The 15844-nt window shown below is 53.2% G+C and overlaps 1 protein-coding gene and 1 long non-coding RNA gene across 3 annotated transcripts; one reads left to right on the top strand and one right to left on the bottom strand.

Annotated features, from left to right (window-relative positions):
- The first annotated feature begins 658 nt into the window (after positions 1-658).
- On the top strand, positions 659-8788 carry MRPL4 (mitochondrial ribosomal protein L4). Of its 2 annotated transcripts, none has more exons than XM_001164062.7 (9): positions 659-1052; positions 1139-1205; positions 1293-1443; positions 3340-3391; positions 5459-5576; positions 6967-7073; positions 7158-7267; positions 7354-7430; positions 8350-8788. In XM_001164062.7, the coding sequence occupies exons 1-9, from the start codon at positions 996-998 to the stop codon at positions 8544-8546; spliced, it is 936 nt and encodes a 311-aa protein (XP_001164062.2). In that variant the 5' UTR covers positions 659-995; the 3' UTR covers positions 8547-8788. The 2 variants fall into 2 exon arrangements, with proteins under 2 accessions (XP_001164062.2, XP_054529790.1); XM_054673815.2 differs by lacking the exon at positions 8350-8788 and adding an exon at positions 7905-8274 and having other exon boundaries at positions 685-1052.
- A 35-nt stretch (positions 8789-8823) lies between these two features.
- LOC104003256 (uncharacterized) lies at positions 8824-15532 on the bottom strand. Its single transcript, XR_001711621.3, has 3 exons — positions 15428-15532; positions 9052-9161; positions 8824-8913 (listed from the first exon to the last, which is right to left on the bottom strand). It is a non-coding gene; the product is annotated as an uncharacterized LOC104003256 (long non-coding RNA).
- Between the last annotated feature and the right edge of the window lie 312 nt (positions 15533-15844).

A 15844-nucleotide genomic window follows, 5' to 3' on the forward strand; every position in this document is an offset into this window, starting at 1 on the left:
CCTAATCTGAGGGGTTTCGGGGGGACATGGCCCTGCCCTGGGGAATCTAAACTGGGAGGCATGGTCTGGCAGGCCCAATCCTGAAGGCTTTCTGAGGGCAATAAGGCCCTGCCTTTAAACAAATGAAAAAACGCCAGGCACGGTGGCTCACGCCTGTAATCCCAGCACTTTGGAAGGCTGAGGCGGGCGGATCACGAGGTCAGGAGATCGAGACCATCCTGGCTAACGCGGTGATACCCGTCTCTACTAAAAATACAAAAAATTAGCCAGGCGTGGTGGCGGGCGCCTGCAGTCCCAGCTACTCGGGAGGCTGAGGCAGGAGAATGGCGTGAACCTAGTAGGCGGAGCTTGCAGTGAGCCGAGATCGCGCCACTGCACTCCAGCCTGGGCAACAGAGCAAGACTCCGTCTCAAAAAACAACAACAACAACAACAACAACAACAAAACAAATAAAAAAACAAAACCACATAACTGGATAAAGAAAAAACCATCTCCGACAGCCTTGGAGGCGGGATGAAGGCGTGGCCCGGTGGGCGTGACCAACAGCAAAAGTTTAAGCGTTATTGGCTGTATTCCTTAGTTGCTCGCTCCAGAACTGCCCACTTATGGGCGGGGGTCACTCCTTCAGGCTTAACAGTCATTGGCTGAATTGGGCCAGAGAGGTCTCATTGGCTGAATTCCTGCACCGGCTCGTCGGAGGCGGGACCCAAAGTATGCTAGGCCTACGGAAGCTGGGTCTTCTTGCTGTGAGGTCGCGTTCCCCAGTGTTACGGAGGGTCCTTGAGGCAGGAGTGAAAATTGGATCTGGGGGTTAGTCCTGGGGTGGAGGTCTGGGCACGCCGGGTCGGACCCCCTCCATCTTCGGTTTTGCACACCCCGCTTTCCAGCGCGGAGTCGCGGCGGGTAGGGCGGCGTCGCGTGCGTGACGTCATCCAGCGGCGCCTCGCGAGGCTCCAGTGGCCTTGACCTCCCGCGGCGTGGGAGGCTGCGCGGCGATGCTGCAGTTGGTCCGGGCCGGGGCGCGGGCCTGGCTTCGGCCTACCGGCTGCCAGGTGAGGCCAGGGGCTGGAGGCGTGGTCGAAGGATGAAATTTGGGGGTGTCCAGGGGTCGTCTCTCACTTTCGCCCAACCCTTGCAGGGCCTGAGTTCCCTGGCGGAAGAGGCAGCGCGTGCGACCGAGAACCCGGAGCAGGTGGCGAGCGAGGGTAAGGCAACCGGGGTGGCTCCAGGAAGGGCGGCGACAGAGAGGTCTGACCCTTGACCCTAACCTCTGACCCCCGCAATCGCTCCAGGTCTCCCGGAGCCCGTGCTGCGCAAAGTCGAGCTCCCGGTACCCACTCATCGACGCCCAGTGCAGGCCTGGGTCGAGTCCTTGCGGGGCTTCGAGCAGGAGCGCGTGGGCCTGGCCGACCTGCACCCCGATGTTTTCGCCACCGCGCCCAGGTGAGCGAGGGCTGTAATGGTGAACTGAGTGGCAGAGGGATGAAGAGCGGGATTTCAGGAGTCACGATGACTTTGGGCTTGTACCCTTGGGAAAGTGCTGAATTTCTACAGCCTCCGTTTCTCCACCTGTCAAAGGGGAACGATGACAAAACTGTAGCGCTGTGTGAGATTGAAGCCTGAGAGGTGACATCATCTAAGGGTTAGGGAGACAGAATTCTGGAGCCCGACTGATTAGGTTCAAATCCTGCCTTCCCCTCTTGTCCCTCAGTGTCCCTATTTTGTCAGCGGTCGGGAGGTTGCTGTCATGAATAAATGACTTAATTCTGGCACATAATAAGTTCTATAGAAATGTTGATAATCTTTGTTAACTGGTTTTTGCAAATAAGAGCACTAAAAAGACTAAACCATTCCTCGGTGCCTGGAAGAGGCTGTTTGCATTTTAGTTACCCTGCTGTTCATAACATCTCTAAGAAAATGTAGGGGCCACCCTGGGCGCAGTGGCTCACGCCTGTAATCCCAGCACTTTGGGAGGCCAAGGCGGGCGGATCACGAGGTCAGGAGATCGAGACCATCCTGGCTAACATGGTGAAACCCCGTCTCTACTAAAAATACAAAAAAAAAAAAATTAGCCGCGCGTGGTGGCGGGCGTCTGTAGTCCCAGGTACTCTGGAGGCTGAGGCAAGAGAATGGCGTGAACCCGGGAGGCGGAGCTTGCAGTGAGCCGAGATCGCGCCACTGCACTCCATCCTGGGCAACACTCTGTCTCAAAAAAAAAAAAAAAAAAAAGAAAGAAAAGAAAATGTAGGGGCCAGTTACTGTGGCTCACATCTGTAATCCCAGCACATTGGGAGGCCGAGGTGGGCGGATCACTTGAAACCAGGAGTTGCAGACCAGCCTGGCCAACATGGTGAAACCCCGTCTCTACTAAAAATACAAAAATTAGCCGGACGTCTTAGTGCAAGCCTGTAGTCCCAGCTACTCAGGAGGCTGAGGCATGAGAATCGCTTGCACCTGGGGAGATGGAGGTTGCAGTGAGCCGTGATTATACTACTGCACTCCAGCCTGGGCGACAGAGACAGACTCCATCTCAAAAAAAAAAAAAAAACAGGTGAAATTGATTTCAATAATGTATTTAACCTGTATTTAAAACTATGTCGAAATCACATTGTAGCATGGGGCACTGGCCATGTTTCAGATGTTGAGTATGTGACTGTATGGAATGGTATAGAACTAGAGAGGAAAACCAGTCCCTGAAGAAGGTGGCAATAAGTGGAGTGTAATAGCAGGAAAAAAGTAATGGTAGGAAAAACAAGGAAGAAGGGGTGGCTTTTTTTTTTTTTTTTGAGATGAAGTTTCGCTCTTGTCGCCCAGGCTGGAGTGCAATGGCACGCTCTCAGCTCACTTCAACCTCTGCCTCCTGGGTTCTACTAATTCTCATGCCTCAGCCTCCCGAGTAGCCAGAATGACAGACATGTACCACCGTGCCCAGCTAATCTTTGTATATTTTGGAGAGACATCACTTTGCCATGTTGCCCAGGCTGGTCTTACTCCTTGCCTCAAGTGATCCACCTGCCTTGGCCTCCCAAAGTGCCAGGATTCCAGGCATGAGCCATTGCACCTGGTCAGGGTGGCTCTTTCTTTAGAAGGTACCTTTCAGCAGTTATTGGAGCTGATACCTGTAGGCTGAGAAAGAACCATCCAGGAGAAGAGTGTTTCAGGCAGAGGGAACAGCAAGTGCCAAGGCCCTGAGGCAGAATTTCAAGATGGGGTCAGTGAGGGGCAGAGGCAAATCGCACAGGGCCCTGGAGGCAGAAGGGAGAATCCTGGGTTTTCCTATAGTGGGGTGGGAGCGTTTGAAGCAGAGTTGGGCTTCTCATGTGTCCTTCCTCCCCGCAGGCTGGACATACTGCACCAGGTTGCTATGTGGCAGAAGAACTTCAAGAGAATTGTGAGTGCCTAAATGGAGCAAGGTGGCGGGAAGGAGCTTCCTGGGGAGGTTGGGGATAGGACCCAGAGGAAGCCCATCGCTGGGTTTTCTCTGGACTGCTCGGCTGGGGCCTCATCTGTCTCCTGAACTATTCACTGATGGGTCCATTTTTGGTTCTCTTTTTTTTGTTTGTTTTTGAGATGGAGATGGAGTCTCACTCTGTCACCCAGGCTGGAGTGCAGTGGCGCAATCTTGGTTCACTGCAACCTCCACTTCCTGGGTTCAAGCGATTCTCCTGCCTCTGCCTCCTGAGTAGCTGGGATTATAGGTGTGCACCACCATGCAGGCTAATTTTTGTATTTTTAGTAGAGATGGAGTTTCACCATGTTGGTCAGGCTGGTCTCAAACTCCTGACCTCAAGGAACCTACCTGCCTTGGCCTCCCAAAGTGCTGGGATTACAGGCGTGAGCCACCGTGCCCAGCTCATTTTCAGTTGTTTTCTGATCACTCACTGATGTGGGCATTGTGGTGGGTGAGAGGATATAGCAGGGACCACGAGGACAAAACAGGCAAGGTCCGGCTGGGTGCAAGTGGCTCAGGCCTGTAATCCCAGCACTGGAAGCTGAGGTGGGTGGGTTGCTTGGGGCCAGGAAAGACCAGCCTGGGAAACAACAAGACCCAGTCTCTACCCCTTCCCCCACAACCCCAAGAAAAAGATGGGCAAAGTCCCTATTCTAATGAAGGTCACAGTGTCATGGGAGGAGAAGTGAAGGTGAGTCAGATGGTCATACGTAATGTGTAATTATGAGCATGTCCCAGAGAATGGGACGTTCAACCTTGGGTCTACTGTAGAAGCTAACCAGATCAAGGAGGCAGTGGGGCTAGTGTGGAGATAACAGGAACAGGGTGTGCAAAGGCCCCGTGGCAGGGACCACAAGGAAGCCAGTGTTGCCACAGAGGCCAGTGGGAGCAGTGGGGAGGAGTCTGGGTTTTACGCCAAGAACATTGAAGAATCCATTACCAGTCAGGGTCTTATCCATCCACCCCAGAGGTCCGGCCAGTCCTCCCCCTGCTTACACCTTCCCTGGCTCCCCATCACCCTAGGAATAAAGTCATCAGTCTGCTATTCTGAGTTCTTCCTGATTTCCTTGCCCTGCTCCTCTTTCCTGATTCTCCCTGTCTGTGTCATTTCCCATGGCCCTCCCTCCTTGCGGCTACAACCACATTAAAATTGTTCAAAAAATAGGCCGGCACGGTGGCTCACACCTGTAATCCCAGCACTTTGGGAGGCCAAGGCAGGTGGATCACTTGAGACCAGGAGTTCCAGACCAGCCTAGTCAACGTGGCAAAACCCCGTCTCTACTGAAAATACAAAAAATTAGCTGGGGCCAGGTGCGGTGGCTCACACCTGTAATCCCAGTACTTTGGGAGGCCGAGGCGGATGGATCACGAGGTCGGGAGGTCGAGACCAGCCTGACCAATATGGTGAAACCCCATCTCTACTAAAAATACAAATATTAGTTGGGCATGGTAGCGGGCGCCTGTAGTCCCAGCTACTCTGGAGGCTGAGACAGGAGAATTGCTTGAACCTGGGAGGCGGAGGTTGCAGTGAGCCGAGATCGCGCCACTGCACTCCAGCGTGGGCGACAGAGCGAGACTCCATCTCAAAAAAAAAAATTAGCCGGGCATGGTGACAGGCACCCGTAATCTCAGCTACTAGGGAGGCTGAGGCAGGAGAATCGCTTGAATCTAGGAATCAGAGGTTGCAGTGAGCCAAGGTCACACCACTTGCACTCCACAGCCTGGGTGACAGAGTGAGACTGTCTCAAAAAAAAAAATCAATAGTTCAGAAAATACCGAGCACCCCCTGCGTGCCCGGTGGCAGGGCCCCTGCCTTTGTGAGGCTGGCGTGGGGCAGGAGCTGTGACTTCTTTACCCTCCTCCTCGCTCCCCAAGTACTCTGTGCTTGGCCAGAGAGAGCCCGTCATCATGGTGCCTCCTGTCTGACTTCCCCGTGGCAGGACTGATCTGCCCGGCTCCCTGACACCTGCCTCGTGGACCTGACCCCCCTCCTCTTTGTGCCTCCAGAGCTATGCCAAGACCAAGACGAGAGCCGAGGTGCGGGGCGGTGGCCGGAAGCCTTGGCCGCAGAAAGGCACTGGGCGGGCCCGGCATGGCAGCATCCGCTCTCCGCTCTGGCGAGGAGGTAACGGGACAGGGTGGAGGGGGCGGGGAGGGGTGGGGGGGCCAGGGAAGGGCCTGGGTGTTTACTCACACACAGCTGCGCACATCTGGCATGGTATTATGTCAGCCCTGTTCCCTCCACCTCATGGAACCACCTGGGCTGGTGACATCGGAACTGAGGCCCTTGGACCTCACTACCCATATAAGGGGACAGAGATCTGGGAGCCATCCACTCCTCCCTCTCGCATGCCCTGTCTCTTCAGCCTGTGGCCACAGCCCCTCTTGACCCCACCTCCTGTCACCCTCTCCTGACCCACACTTCCCACAGCACCCAGAGAGCTCTTCTAAATCGTGGAACCTGAACTCCGGACCTCGGCCTTTGCGTGGAACCTGAACTCCTGACCTTGTCATTGTGGGCCCTGGTGGCTGCACACCTTTCCCCCGCATCCCCTCCTTTCCCTCTCTGACCGGGCAGAGATGACTCTCTCTTTTTTTTTCGGTTGTAGTTGTTGGTTTGTTTTTAACTTTTTATTTTCTTGAATGCTAACGAGATGACTCAGGGTGGTGCCAGCCACCCCGTCACCTGTTTACCTGGCCAGCTCTCCTCACCTTTCAGGGTTCTGGGCCACACCTCCTCCAGGAAGCCCCCCTTGATCTCCTTTCCTTCCACATCCCCCGGAGCTACCCTGATTTCTTCTACAGCTGAGCCTCTTTTCTGCCCTGCCGGAATGTGAATGGCATGAGGGCAGGGACCATGTCTGTTGTCTTCTCTGCTGCATTTCCAAGGCCCAGGCGAGGGCAGACACCAACACATGGTGCTTGCGGGGGTCTCCTTGACTGTTGTTGCTCCCAGATCATACTGCTTGCTCCACCGGAGCATGTGCCTGATGCCTTCCTCTCCCGCTCGACCTGAAAGTTCGAACCTCCTGATAACTTCAGCATTAACAGTGTGCTTGAGTTAAGTTCACACTCTAGCCACTCTATGGAATCCACACCATAACTCATGGTGTCCTATGGGGCAGGAACTGTCCGATCTCAAGGTGGTTTGGTTTTTTTATTGTTTGCTTTTGAGACAAGATCTCGCTCTGTTGCCCAGGCTGTAGTGCAGTGGTGCAGTCATAGCTCACTGCAGCCTTGAGCTCCTGGGCTCAAGTGATCCTCCTTGATGCTGGTGTGAGCCACCTTCGCCAGCCCTGTCTCAGAGTGTGACAGCTGGGAAAACTGAAGCCCAGTGAAGCAAAGTCACTGGTCCCATGTTGTCCCTGATCCAGCCTCCCCTGAGGCCCCACCCTCTCTGCCTTGTTCCTGGCAGCGCCCCCTCTCTCGTCACCCCATGCCAGCCACTGCAGCAGACTGCTGACCTCCAGGCTCTGCAGTGGCCCCTACCTGCTCACATGCCTCTGTCCCCGCAGGAGGTGTTGCCCATGGCCCCCGGGGCCCCACAAGTTACTACTACATGCTGCCCATGAAGGTGCGGGCGCTGGGTCTCAAAGTGGCACTGACCGTCAAGCTGGCCCAGGTACAGCCATGGGGGGGCCCAGACAGCTGCTAGAGGTGGGGCTGCTCTGGACCCAGGGTTCAAACCATCCTTTCCTTCCACCAGGACGACCTGCACATCATGGACTCCCTAGAGCTGCCCACCGGAGACCCACAGTACCTGACAGAGCTGGCGCACTACCGCCGCTGGGGGGACTCCGTACTCCTCGTGGACTTGTGAGGGCACAGGGCAGAGCAGGGGCAGGGGGCCCTGAGCTCCGTACTCTGAGGGTTCAACCCCCACTCCCTGGCCTCTCTTACAGAACACACGAGGAGATGCCACAGAGCATCGTGGAGGCCACCTCTAGGCTCAAGACCTTCAACTTGATCCCGGCTGTTGGTGAGCAAAGGGCCCAGGCCCCTAGAGTGCGCATGTGCAGGCTCCGCTGTTAGAATCACAGCGGTTCAAATCCGGCATCTGGTCGCTGAGTGGCCTCAGGCAGTGACCACGCTCCCGGACCCAACCTTCAGCTTGCCCAAAGCAATAATCTTTCCTAAAGAAGTGCTTGGCTGGGGATGGTGGCTCACGCTTGTAATCCCAGTACTTTGGGAGGCCAAGGCAGTCTGGGCAATATAGTGAGGCTCCCATCTGTACTAAAAATAAAAAAGTTAGGCGTGGCGATGTGCACCTGTAGTCCCAGCTACTCGGGGGCTGAGCCAGGCGGATAGCTTGAGCTCAGGGGGCCAAGGCTGCAGTGAGTCATGATCGCACCACTGCACCCAAACCTGGGGAGAGAGCTAGACTCTTGTCTCAAAAAAAAAGAAAAAGCTCCAAAGTCACCTCTGTCAAAGCCACAGTCTGTTCCTTCCACAGCCACAAGATGGCGACATGAGCCTAAGTCAAGTCCTGTCCCTCAACCCACTCCCCTCGCTGGCTTCCCCACCTCTCTCAGGATGAAAGCCCAAGTCATCAGGGTGGCACGTCAGGCCCTGCACGATGTGCCCCGTCACCTCCCTGCCCTCCCGTCATTTGCCCTGGGTCTCCCCCACCAGAATGGGAGCCAGGAGTCCCAGCCAGGCACGGGACCGAGCCTGGCTCTCGGTCAGCAGGTGATGAGCTGGGAGCAGCTCCTTGGCCAGAGGCTTACAGGCAACAAGCGGCCAGGCAGGGTCTGGCCCCGGGCTGCTGGGCTCACAAAGTCACACTAGACCACAGTGACGATCTCTGTAAGCACAAAGGGACTCCGATGTGGGTGGGGTGAGGAGAGAGGCAGCCCCGGTCTGACCGGCCCCCTGCCCCGCCCCCACCCCGCCCCCAGGCCTAAATGTGCACAGCATGCTCAAGCACCAGACGCTGGTCCTGACGCTGCCCACCGTCGCCTTCCTGGAGGACAAGCTGCTCTGGCAGGACTCACGTTACAGACCCCTCTACCCCTTCAGCCTGCCCTACAGCGACTTCCCCCGACCCCCACCCCACGCTACCCAGGGCCCAGCGGCCACCCCGTACCACTGTTGATGTGAAGCACCTCTTCTGAGCCAGGCCGAGCCCCTGGCCGACTTGGGAGCCTCAGGCCCGCGCCCACCCTTCGAGGAAGGTGTCACCTGGACCCCTTCATTCCACGGAGGAAGCTGAGGCCACAGGCAGCAGCCATCGCCATTGGGAAGGGGCAACTCCATGGAGAGCTCAGACGGGCTTCTACATCCATTCCCTCTTTTTGTTTTTAAAATAAATTGTATTTTTGAATCAAGGAGGATAAAGATAACTTCTCAGTGTCATTTTTAATAATTGCATTGAGAACGATGAGCTCCTTCCCAGGTTCTGGGCACTGCTGGGTATCCGCCGTCTCAAGAGGCTCACGGTCTGGTTTAGGGGAACCCCAGGGCTGTTTGGGGAAATTACAAGAATTCACTTACCCGGTGAGTCAGACTCCAGGAGCTCACAGGTGCGTGGGCGCTGGCACTTCCTAGGAGCTGACTCCTGCCACATCCCTCTCCTGAGCACTGCTGCCAGCCATTCTCACCCCTGAGAGGGTTTGCAGTCCTGTCTGCGACAGTGCTTCATGCAGCCTGAGAGTGTGTGCTTGATTGTACAAGTAGATGTTGTGTAAACCTGAGTTTTTAGAGTGACTTCCTGTAAGCACAGTCAGAAAAGTAAATGTCTGTAAGTGAGCAGATAAGCATATGCTTACAAACACCAGCTGGGCTTGGTGACTCGCACTTGTAACCCTAGCACTTTGGGAGGTCAAGGTGGAAGGATCGTTTGAGCCCAGAGCTTCCAGACCAGCCTGGGCAACATGATGAAACCCCATCTCTGCAAAAAATATAAAAACTAAGTGGGCGTGTTGGCGTCCACCTGTGGTCCCAGCTACTTGGGAGGCTGAGGTGGGAGGATCACCTGAGCCCAGGAAGCAGAGGTTGCAGTGAGCTGAGACTGAGCCACCACACACCAGCCTGGGTGACAGAGTGAGACACTGTCTTAAAACCCCAATATCCCAATTTTTGAGTTTGCTGAGGTTGTTTGCCAGCCAAGTTAATTTTTCTTAACAGCCATAACAGACTATAATATAGACAATGTGATCGATTTATTTAAAGTCAACCAGCTGGGCGCGGTGGCTCACGCCTATAATCCCAGAACTTTAGGAGGCTGAGCCAGGTGGATCACCGGAAGTCAGGAGTTCGAGACCAGCCTGGCCAAGCCGGGAGTGGTGGCGGGCACCTGTAATCCCAGCTACTTAGGAGGCTGAGGTGGGAGAATCGCTTGAACCCAGGAGGCAGAGGTTGCAGTGAGCCAAGATAGTGCCACTGCGCTCCAGCCTGGGTGACAGAGCAAGACTCCATCTATAAATAAATAAATAAATAAAGTCAATCAGGACTGCCTTCTGCCTGTGTGGGCCTGGCCAGGCTAAGCAGCCACACAACCCTCCCTACCTGCTGGGCCACCCCTGGCTGAAAACCTCTCTGGAATGCCTCTCTTGGGATTGCCTTCAGATATTGCAACACATTCTCCAAACACCCTCAGTGGACATAGACTTTGATCCTTGAAGCAGTAGATTTGACTAAGTAAAAAAGAAAAAGCTATTAAAACCAGTTCGCTGGGCGCGGTGGCTCACGCCTGTAATCCCAGCACTTTGGGAGGCCGAGGCAGGCGGATCACGAGGTCAGGAGATGGAGACTATCCTGGCTAACACAGTGAAACCCCATCTCTACCAAAAATACAAAAAATTAGCCGGGCGTGGTGGCGGGCGCCTGTAGTCCCAGCTACTCAGGAGACTGAGGCAGGAGAATGGTGTGAACCCGGGAGGTGGAGCTTGCAGTGAGCCGAGATCGCGCCACTGCACTCCACTCCAGCCTGGCAACAGAGCTAGACTGTCTCAAAAAAAAAAAGACAGGCGTGCCAAAGCTCAGCAGAAAATGCCGCCTCATCACTCTTCCTCTTGCCAGTTTTGTGGGGGCACCAAGGCCTAGAGTAACACCCAGCTGTTGGCCTGACAGTGCCTGGCCCAGCCTGGAGAGTTGCAGCCAGAAGTATAAATGTGGTTCAGTCTGCGTCATACCTGTCAGGAAACATGGTGAGACCAACTGCTGCCCAGACAGATTTTCAAAAGAAATGGGTCAGAACGTATTCCCCCACACTGGAATCCCTCAGCCAGATTGAGGATAAAAACAGGCATCAGAAAAAAATGATACAGGCAGGCCTGGTGGCTCATGCCTGTAATCCCAGCACTTTGGGAGGCTGAGGCGGGAGGATCGCTTGAGCACAGGAGTTTGAGACCAGCCTGGGCAACACAGTGAGACCCTATCTCTACTAAAAATAGAACAATTAGCCAGGCATGGTGGTGTGGCTGTGGTCCCAGCTACTCTGGAGGCTGAGGCGGGAGGATCACTTGAGCCCTAGGGGTAGAGGCTGCAGTGAGCGGAGATCACCCCACTGCAATCCAGCCTGGGCAACAGATCAAGAACCTGTCTCAAAAAAAAAAGAAAAAGAAAAGAAAAGAAAAATATGATACACTGACTAGAATGTGCTTTAAAATAATTGGCATAGTTGGGCATGGTGGCATGCACCTGCAGTCTCACCTACTTGGAAGGCTGTGGCCAGGAGTTTGAGACCAGCCTGGGCAACACAGCAAGACCTCATCTCTATAAAAAATAGGCGGGGAGCAGTGGCTCACGCCTGTAATCCCAGCACTTTGGGAGGCCAAGGCAGGCGGATCACTAGAGGACAGGAGTTCAAGACCAGCCTGGCCAACATGGTAAAACCCCATCTCTACTAAAAATACAAAAATTGGCAGGATGTGGTGGCAGGTGCCTATAATCCCAGCTACTTGGGAGGCTGAGGCAGGAGAATCGCTTGAACCTGGGAGGCAGAGGTTGCAGTGAGCCGAGGTCATGACACTGCCCTCAAATCTGGGTGACAGAGCAAGACTCGGTCTCGAAAAAAAAAATAATGAATGAATGAATTAATTCATTAATTAAATAGGTGGGGTATATGAGTTTGTTAGGGCTGCCGTAGGAGTGCCACAAACTGCAGGGGTTGGGGGGGTTAGTCAACAGAAATTTATTCTGTCCTGTTTCTGGAGGCTGGAAGTCCAAGGTGAAGAACAGGGTTAGCTCCTTCTAAGGGAAAGTCTGTTCCAGATCCCTCTCCTAGCGTCTGGTGGTTTGCTTTGCTGACTATCTTTGACATTCCTTGGCTTGTAGCCACACTGCTTCAGTCTCCACCTTCATCTTTACATGATGTTGTCCCTGTGGGTATGTGTCTGTTTCTGTGTCTAAATTTCTCCTTTTTATTTTTTTCTTTTTTCTTTATCTTTTTTTTTAGACGGAGTCGCGCTCTGTTGCCCAGGCTGGAGTGCAGTGGCTCGATCTCGGCTCACTGCAACTTCTGCCTCCTGGGTTCAAGCGATTCTCCTGCCTCAGCCTCCCAAGTAGCTGGGATTACAGGCGCCCACCACCATGCCTGGCTAATTTTTGTGTTTTTAGTAGAGAAGGGGTTTCGCCATATTGGCCAGGCTGGTAACCTCAGGTGATCCACCCGCTTTGGCCTCCCAAAGTACTGGGATTACAAGCGTGAGCCACCGAACCTGGCCTATTTTTTCATTTATTTTTAGACAGAGTTTTGCTCTTCTTGTCCAGGCTAGAGTGCAAAGGCGGAATCTCGGCTAATCTCAACCTCAGCCTCCCGGGTTCAGGCGATTCTCCTGCCTCAGCCTCCCAAGTAGCTGGGATTACAGGCATGCACCACAATGCCTGGCTAATTCTGTTTTGTTAGCAGAGATGGGGTTTCACCATGTTGGTCAGGCTGGTCTCGAACTCCCGACCTCAGGTGATCCACCCACCTCAGCCTCCCAAAGTGCTGAGATTACAGACACGAGCCACTGAGCCTGGCCCTCTCCTTTTTATTTTTAAAATATATTTTGTGGACGGCAGCAGTGGCTCACACCTGTAATCCCAGCACTTTGGGAGGCCGAGGCGGGTGGATCACAAGGTCAGGAGCTCGAGACCAGCCTGGCCAATATGGTGAAGCCCCATCTCTACTAAAAATATAAAAATTAGCCAGGCATGGCCGGGCGCGGTGGCTCACGCCTGTAATCCCAGCACTTTGGGAGGCCGAGGCGGGCGGATCACGAGGTCAGGAGATCGAGACCATCCTGGTTAATACGGTGAAACCCCGTCTCTACTAAAAATACAAAAAAAAATTAGCTGGGCGAGGTGGCAGGTGCCTGTAGTCCCAGCTACTCGGGAGGCTGAGGCAGGAGAATGGCGTGAACCCGGGAGGCGGAGCTTGCAGTGAGCCGAGATCGTGCCACTGCACTCCAGCCTGGGTGACAGAGTGAGACTCCATCTCAAAAAAAAAAAAAAAAAAATTTAGCCAGGCATGGTGTCAGATGCCTGTAGTCGCAACTACTTGGGAGGCTGAGGCAGGAGAATCACTTGAACCCAGGAGGTGGAGGTTGTAGTGAGCCGAGATCACATCACGGCACATCTAAAAAAAAAAAAAAAAGTTTTCTGTTTTTGTTTTTTGCAAAACTACTGAAATAAATACAGTGAGATATTTATTTATAAATGAGAACGAATTAATAATGAGCCGTAGGCTGGGTGTGGTGGCTCATGCCTGTAATCCCAGCATTTTGGAGGGCCAAGGCAGGTGGAACACTTGAGGTCAAGAGTTCGAGACCAGCCTGACCAATATAGTGGAACCCCATCTCTACTAAAAATACAAAAGAATTAGCCGGGCGTGGTGCCGGGCGCCTGTAATCTCAGCTATGGGAGGCTGAGGTAGGAGAATCGCTTAAACCCTGGAGGCGGAGGTTGCAGTGAGGCGATATCACGCCACTGCACTCCAGCCTGGGGGACAGAGCGAGACTCCATCTCTAAATAAATAAATAAGGAGCTGTATTTCAAAATTTGGAGAAGGTGACACTGAGAGTACTGAATACACAGTTTTTTGTTTTTTTGTGTTTTTTTTGAGACAGAATCTCGCTCTGTCACCCAGGCTGGAGTGCAGTGGTGCAATCTCGGCTCACTGCAATCTCTGCCTCCCGGTTCAAGCAAATCTCCTGCCTCAGCTTCCCGCGTAGCTGGGATTACAGGCGCGCATCCCCATGCCTGGCTAATTTTTGTATTTTTAGTAGAGACGGGATTTCACCATATTGGTCAGGCTGATCTCAAACTCCTGACCTCGTGACCTGCCTGCCTCGGCCTCCCAAAGTGCTGGGATTACAGGCGTGAGCCACCGAGCCCGGCCCCAAAAAGTATTTATCAAAACTATGTTAATGCTGGCCGGGTGCGGTGGCTCACGCCTGTAATCCCAGCACTTTGGGAGGCCGAGGCAGGTGGAACACGAGGTCAGGAGATTGAGACCATCCTGGCTAACACGGTGAAACCCCGTCTCTACTAAAAAATACAAAAAATTAGCCGGGCGCGGTGGTGGGTGCCTGTAGTCCCAGCTACTCAGGAGGCTGAAGCAGGAGAATGGCAGGAACCGGGGAGGCAGAGGTTGTAGTGAGCTGAGATCGCGCCATTGCACTCCAGCCTGGGCGACAGAGCGAGAATCCGTCTCGAAAAAAAAAAAAAAATACACACACACACAAAAAAACTGTGTTAATGCTTAACTACACAAAAATGATAATCAGATAAATATGCATTTATTTAGAAAACTGCATGTTGGTCAGTCCAGTCCCTGCAGAGGGAATTCCCAGCGTGACCTCATTCGCTTGTGAAGACAGAGCAATCCTTGTGTTTTATTTTTTTAAGATGGATCTCACTCTGTTGCCCAGACTGGAGTGCAGTGGCATGATCTCAGCCCTCTGCCACCTCCACCTTCTGGGTTCAAGAGATTCTCATGCCTCAGCCTCCTGAGTAGCTGAGATTACAGGCTTGTGCCTCCATGCCCAGCTAATTTTTTTATTTTTACTAGAGATGAGGTTTCACCAGTTTGGGCAGGCCGGTCTCAAACTCCTGACCTCAAGTGATCCACCCACCTCGGCCTCCCGAAGTGCTGGGATGACAGGTGCCTGGTTAGCAACTGTTGTTTAGACATACACATTTTATCTGCTCGTCCAGCATGGTCAGCCCTCCACTTTTTAAATTTTATTTTATTTATTTTTTTGAGACAGAGTCTCACTCTGTTGTCCAGGTTGGAGTCCAGTGGCGTGATTTTGGCTCACTGCAACCTCTACTTCCCAGGTTCAAGCAATTCTCCTGCCTCAGCTTCCCGAGTAGCTGGGATTACAGGCGCGCGTCCCCACACCTAGCTAATTTTTGTATTTTTAGTAGAGACAGGGTTTCACCATGTTGGCCAGGCTGGTCTCGAACTCCTGACCTCAGGTGATTCTCCTGCCTTGGCCTCCCAAAGTGCTGAGATTACAGGTGTGAGCCACTGCACACGGCCTTAAATTTTATTTATTATTTATTTATTTATTTATTTATTTAGAGACGGAGTCTCACTCTGTTGCCCAGGCTGGAGTGCAGTGGCATGGTCTCGGCTCACTGCACTCCACCTCCTGGGTTCACGCCATTCTCCTGCCTCAGCCTCCCGAGTAGCTGGGACTACAGGCGCCCACCACCACTCCTGGCTAATTTTTGTATTTTTAGTAGAGATGGGGTTTCACTCTGTTAGCCAGGATGGTCTTGATTTCCTGACCTTGTGATCCGCCTGCCTTGGCCTCCCAAAGTGCTGGGATTACTTATTTTGTTTTTTGTAGAGACAGGTTCTCACTGTGTTGCCCAGGCTGGTCTTGAACTCCTGACCTCAAGTGATCTTCCCACCTCGGTCTCTCAAAGGGCTGGGATTACAGGGGTGAGCCACTGCACCCCACCTTCCCTCTACTTTTTGACGGTTTCCTTCTGCTATGAATGTGCATGTCCAGTTGTCTGCTTCTTAGAACTGATATTTACCTTTCTCATCCATCAGCCATTGGAGGAGAACTGGGACCACTCAGATTATTGATCTGACCCATTCTTTCGGCAGGGTTTCCTGGTGGCTGTCTTCCATCACCATAACTGGAATCAGAAGAGTTTCCATAGCCCCTTTTTTTTCCCCACATCTTTGCTGAAGCAGAGTTTTGAAAAACAAAACCACAAACTAAGCTATTCCCCAGAAGAAATCTGTAATCAAAGATAAGCTCTGCCGGGCACAGTGGCTCACGCCTTTTGGAGGCCAAGGCGGGCGGATCACCTGAGGTCAGGAGTTCTAGACCTGCCAGGCCAACATGGTAAAACCTCATCTCTACTAAAAATACAAAAATTAGCTAGATGTGGTGGTGGGTACCTGTAGTCTCAGCTACCTGGGAGGCTGAGGCAAGAGAATCGCTT

This window comes from Pan troglodytes, chromosome 20 (assembly GCF_028858775.2).
Source record: "Pan troglodytes isolate AG18354 chromosome 20, NHGRI_mPanTro3-v2.0_pri, whole genome shotgun sequence".
NCBI classification, from domain to species: Eukaryota; Metazoa; Chordata; class Mammalia; order Primates; family Hominidae; genus Pan; species Pan troglodytes.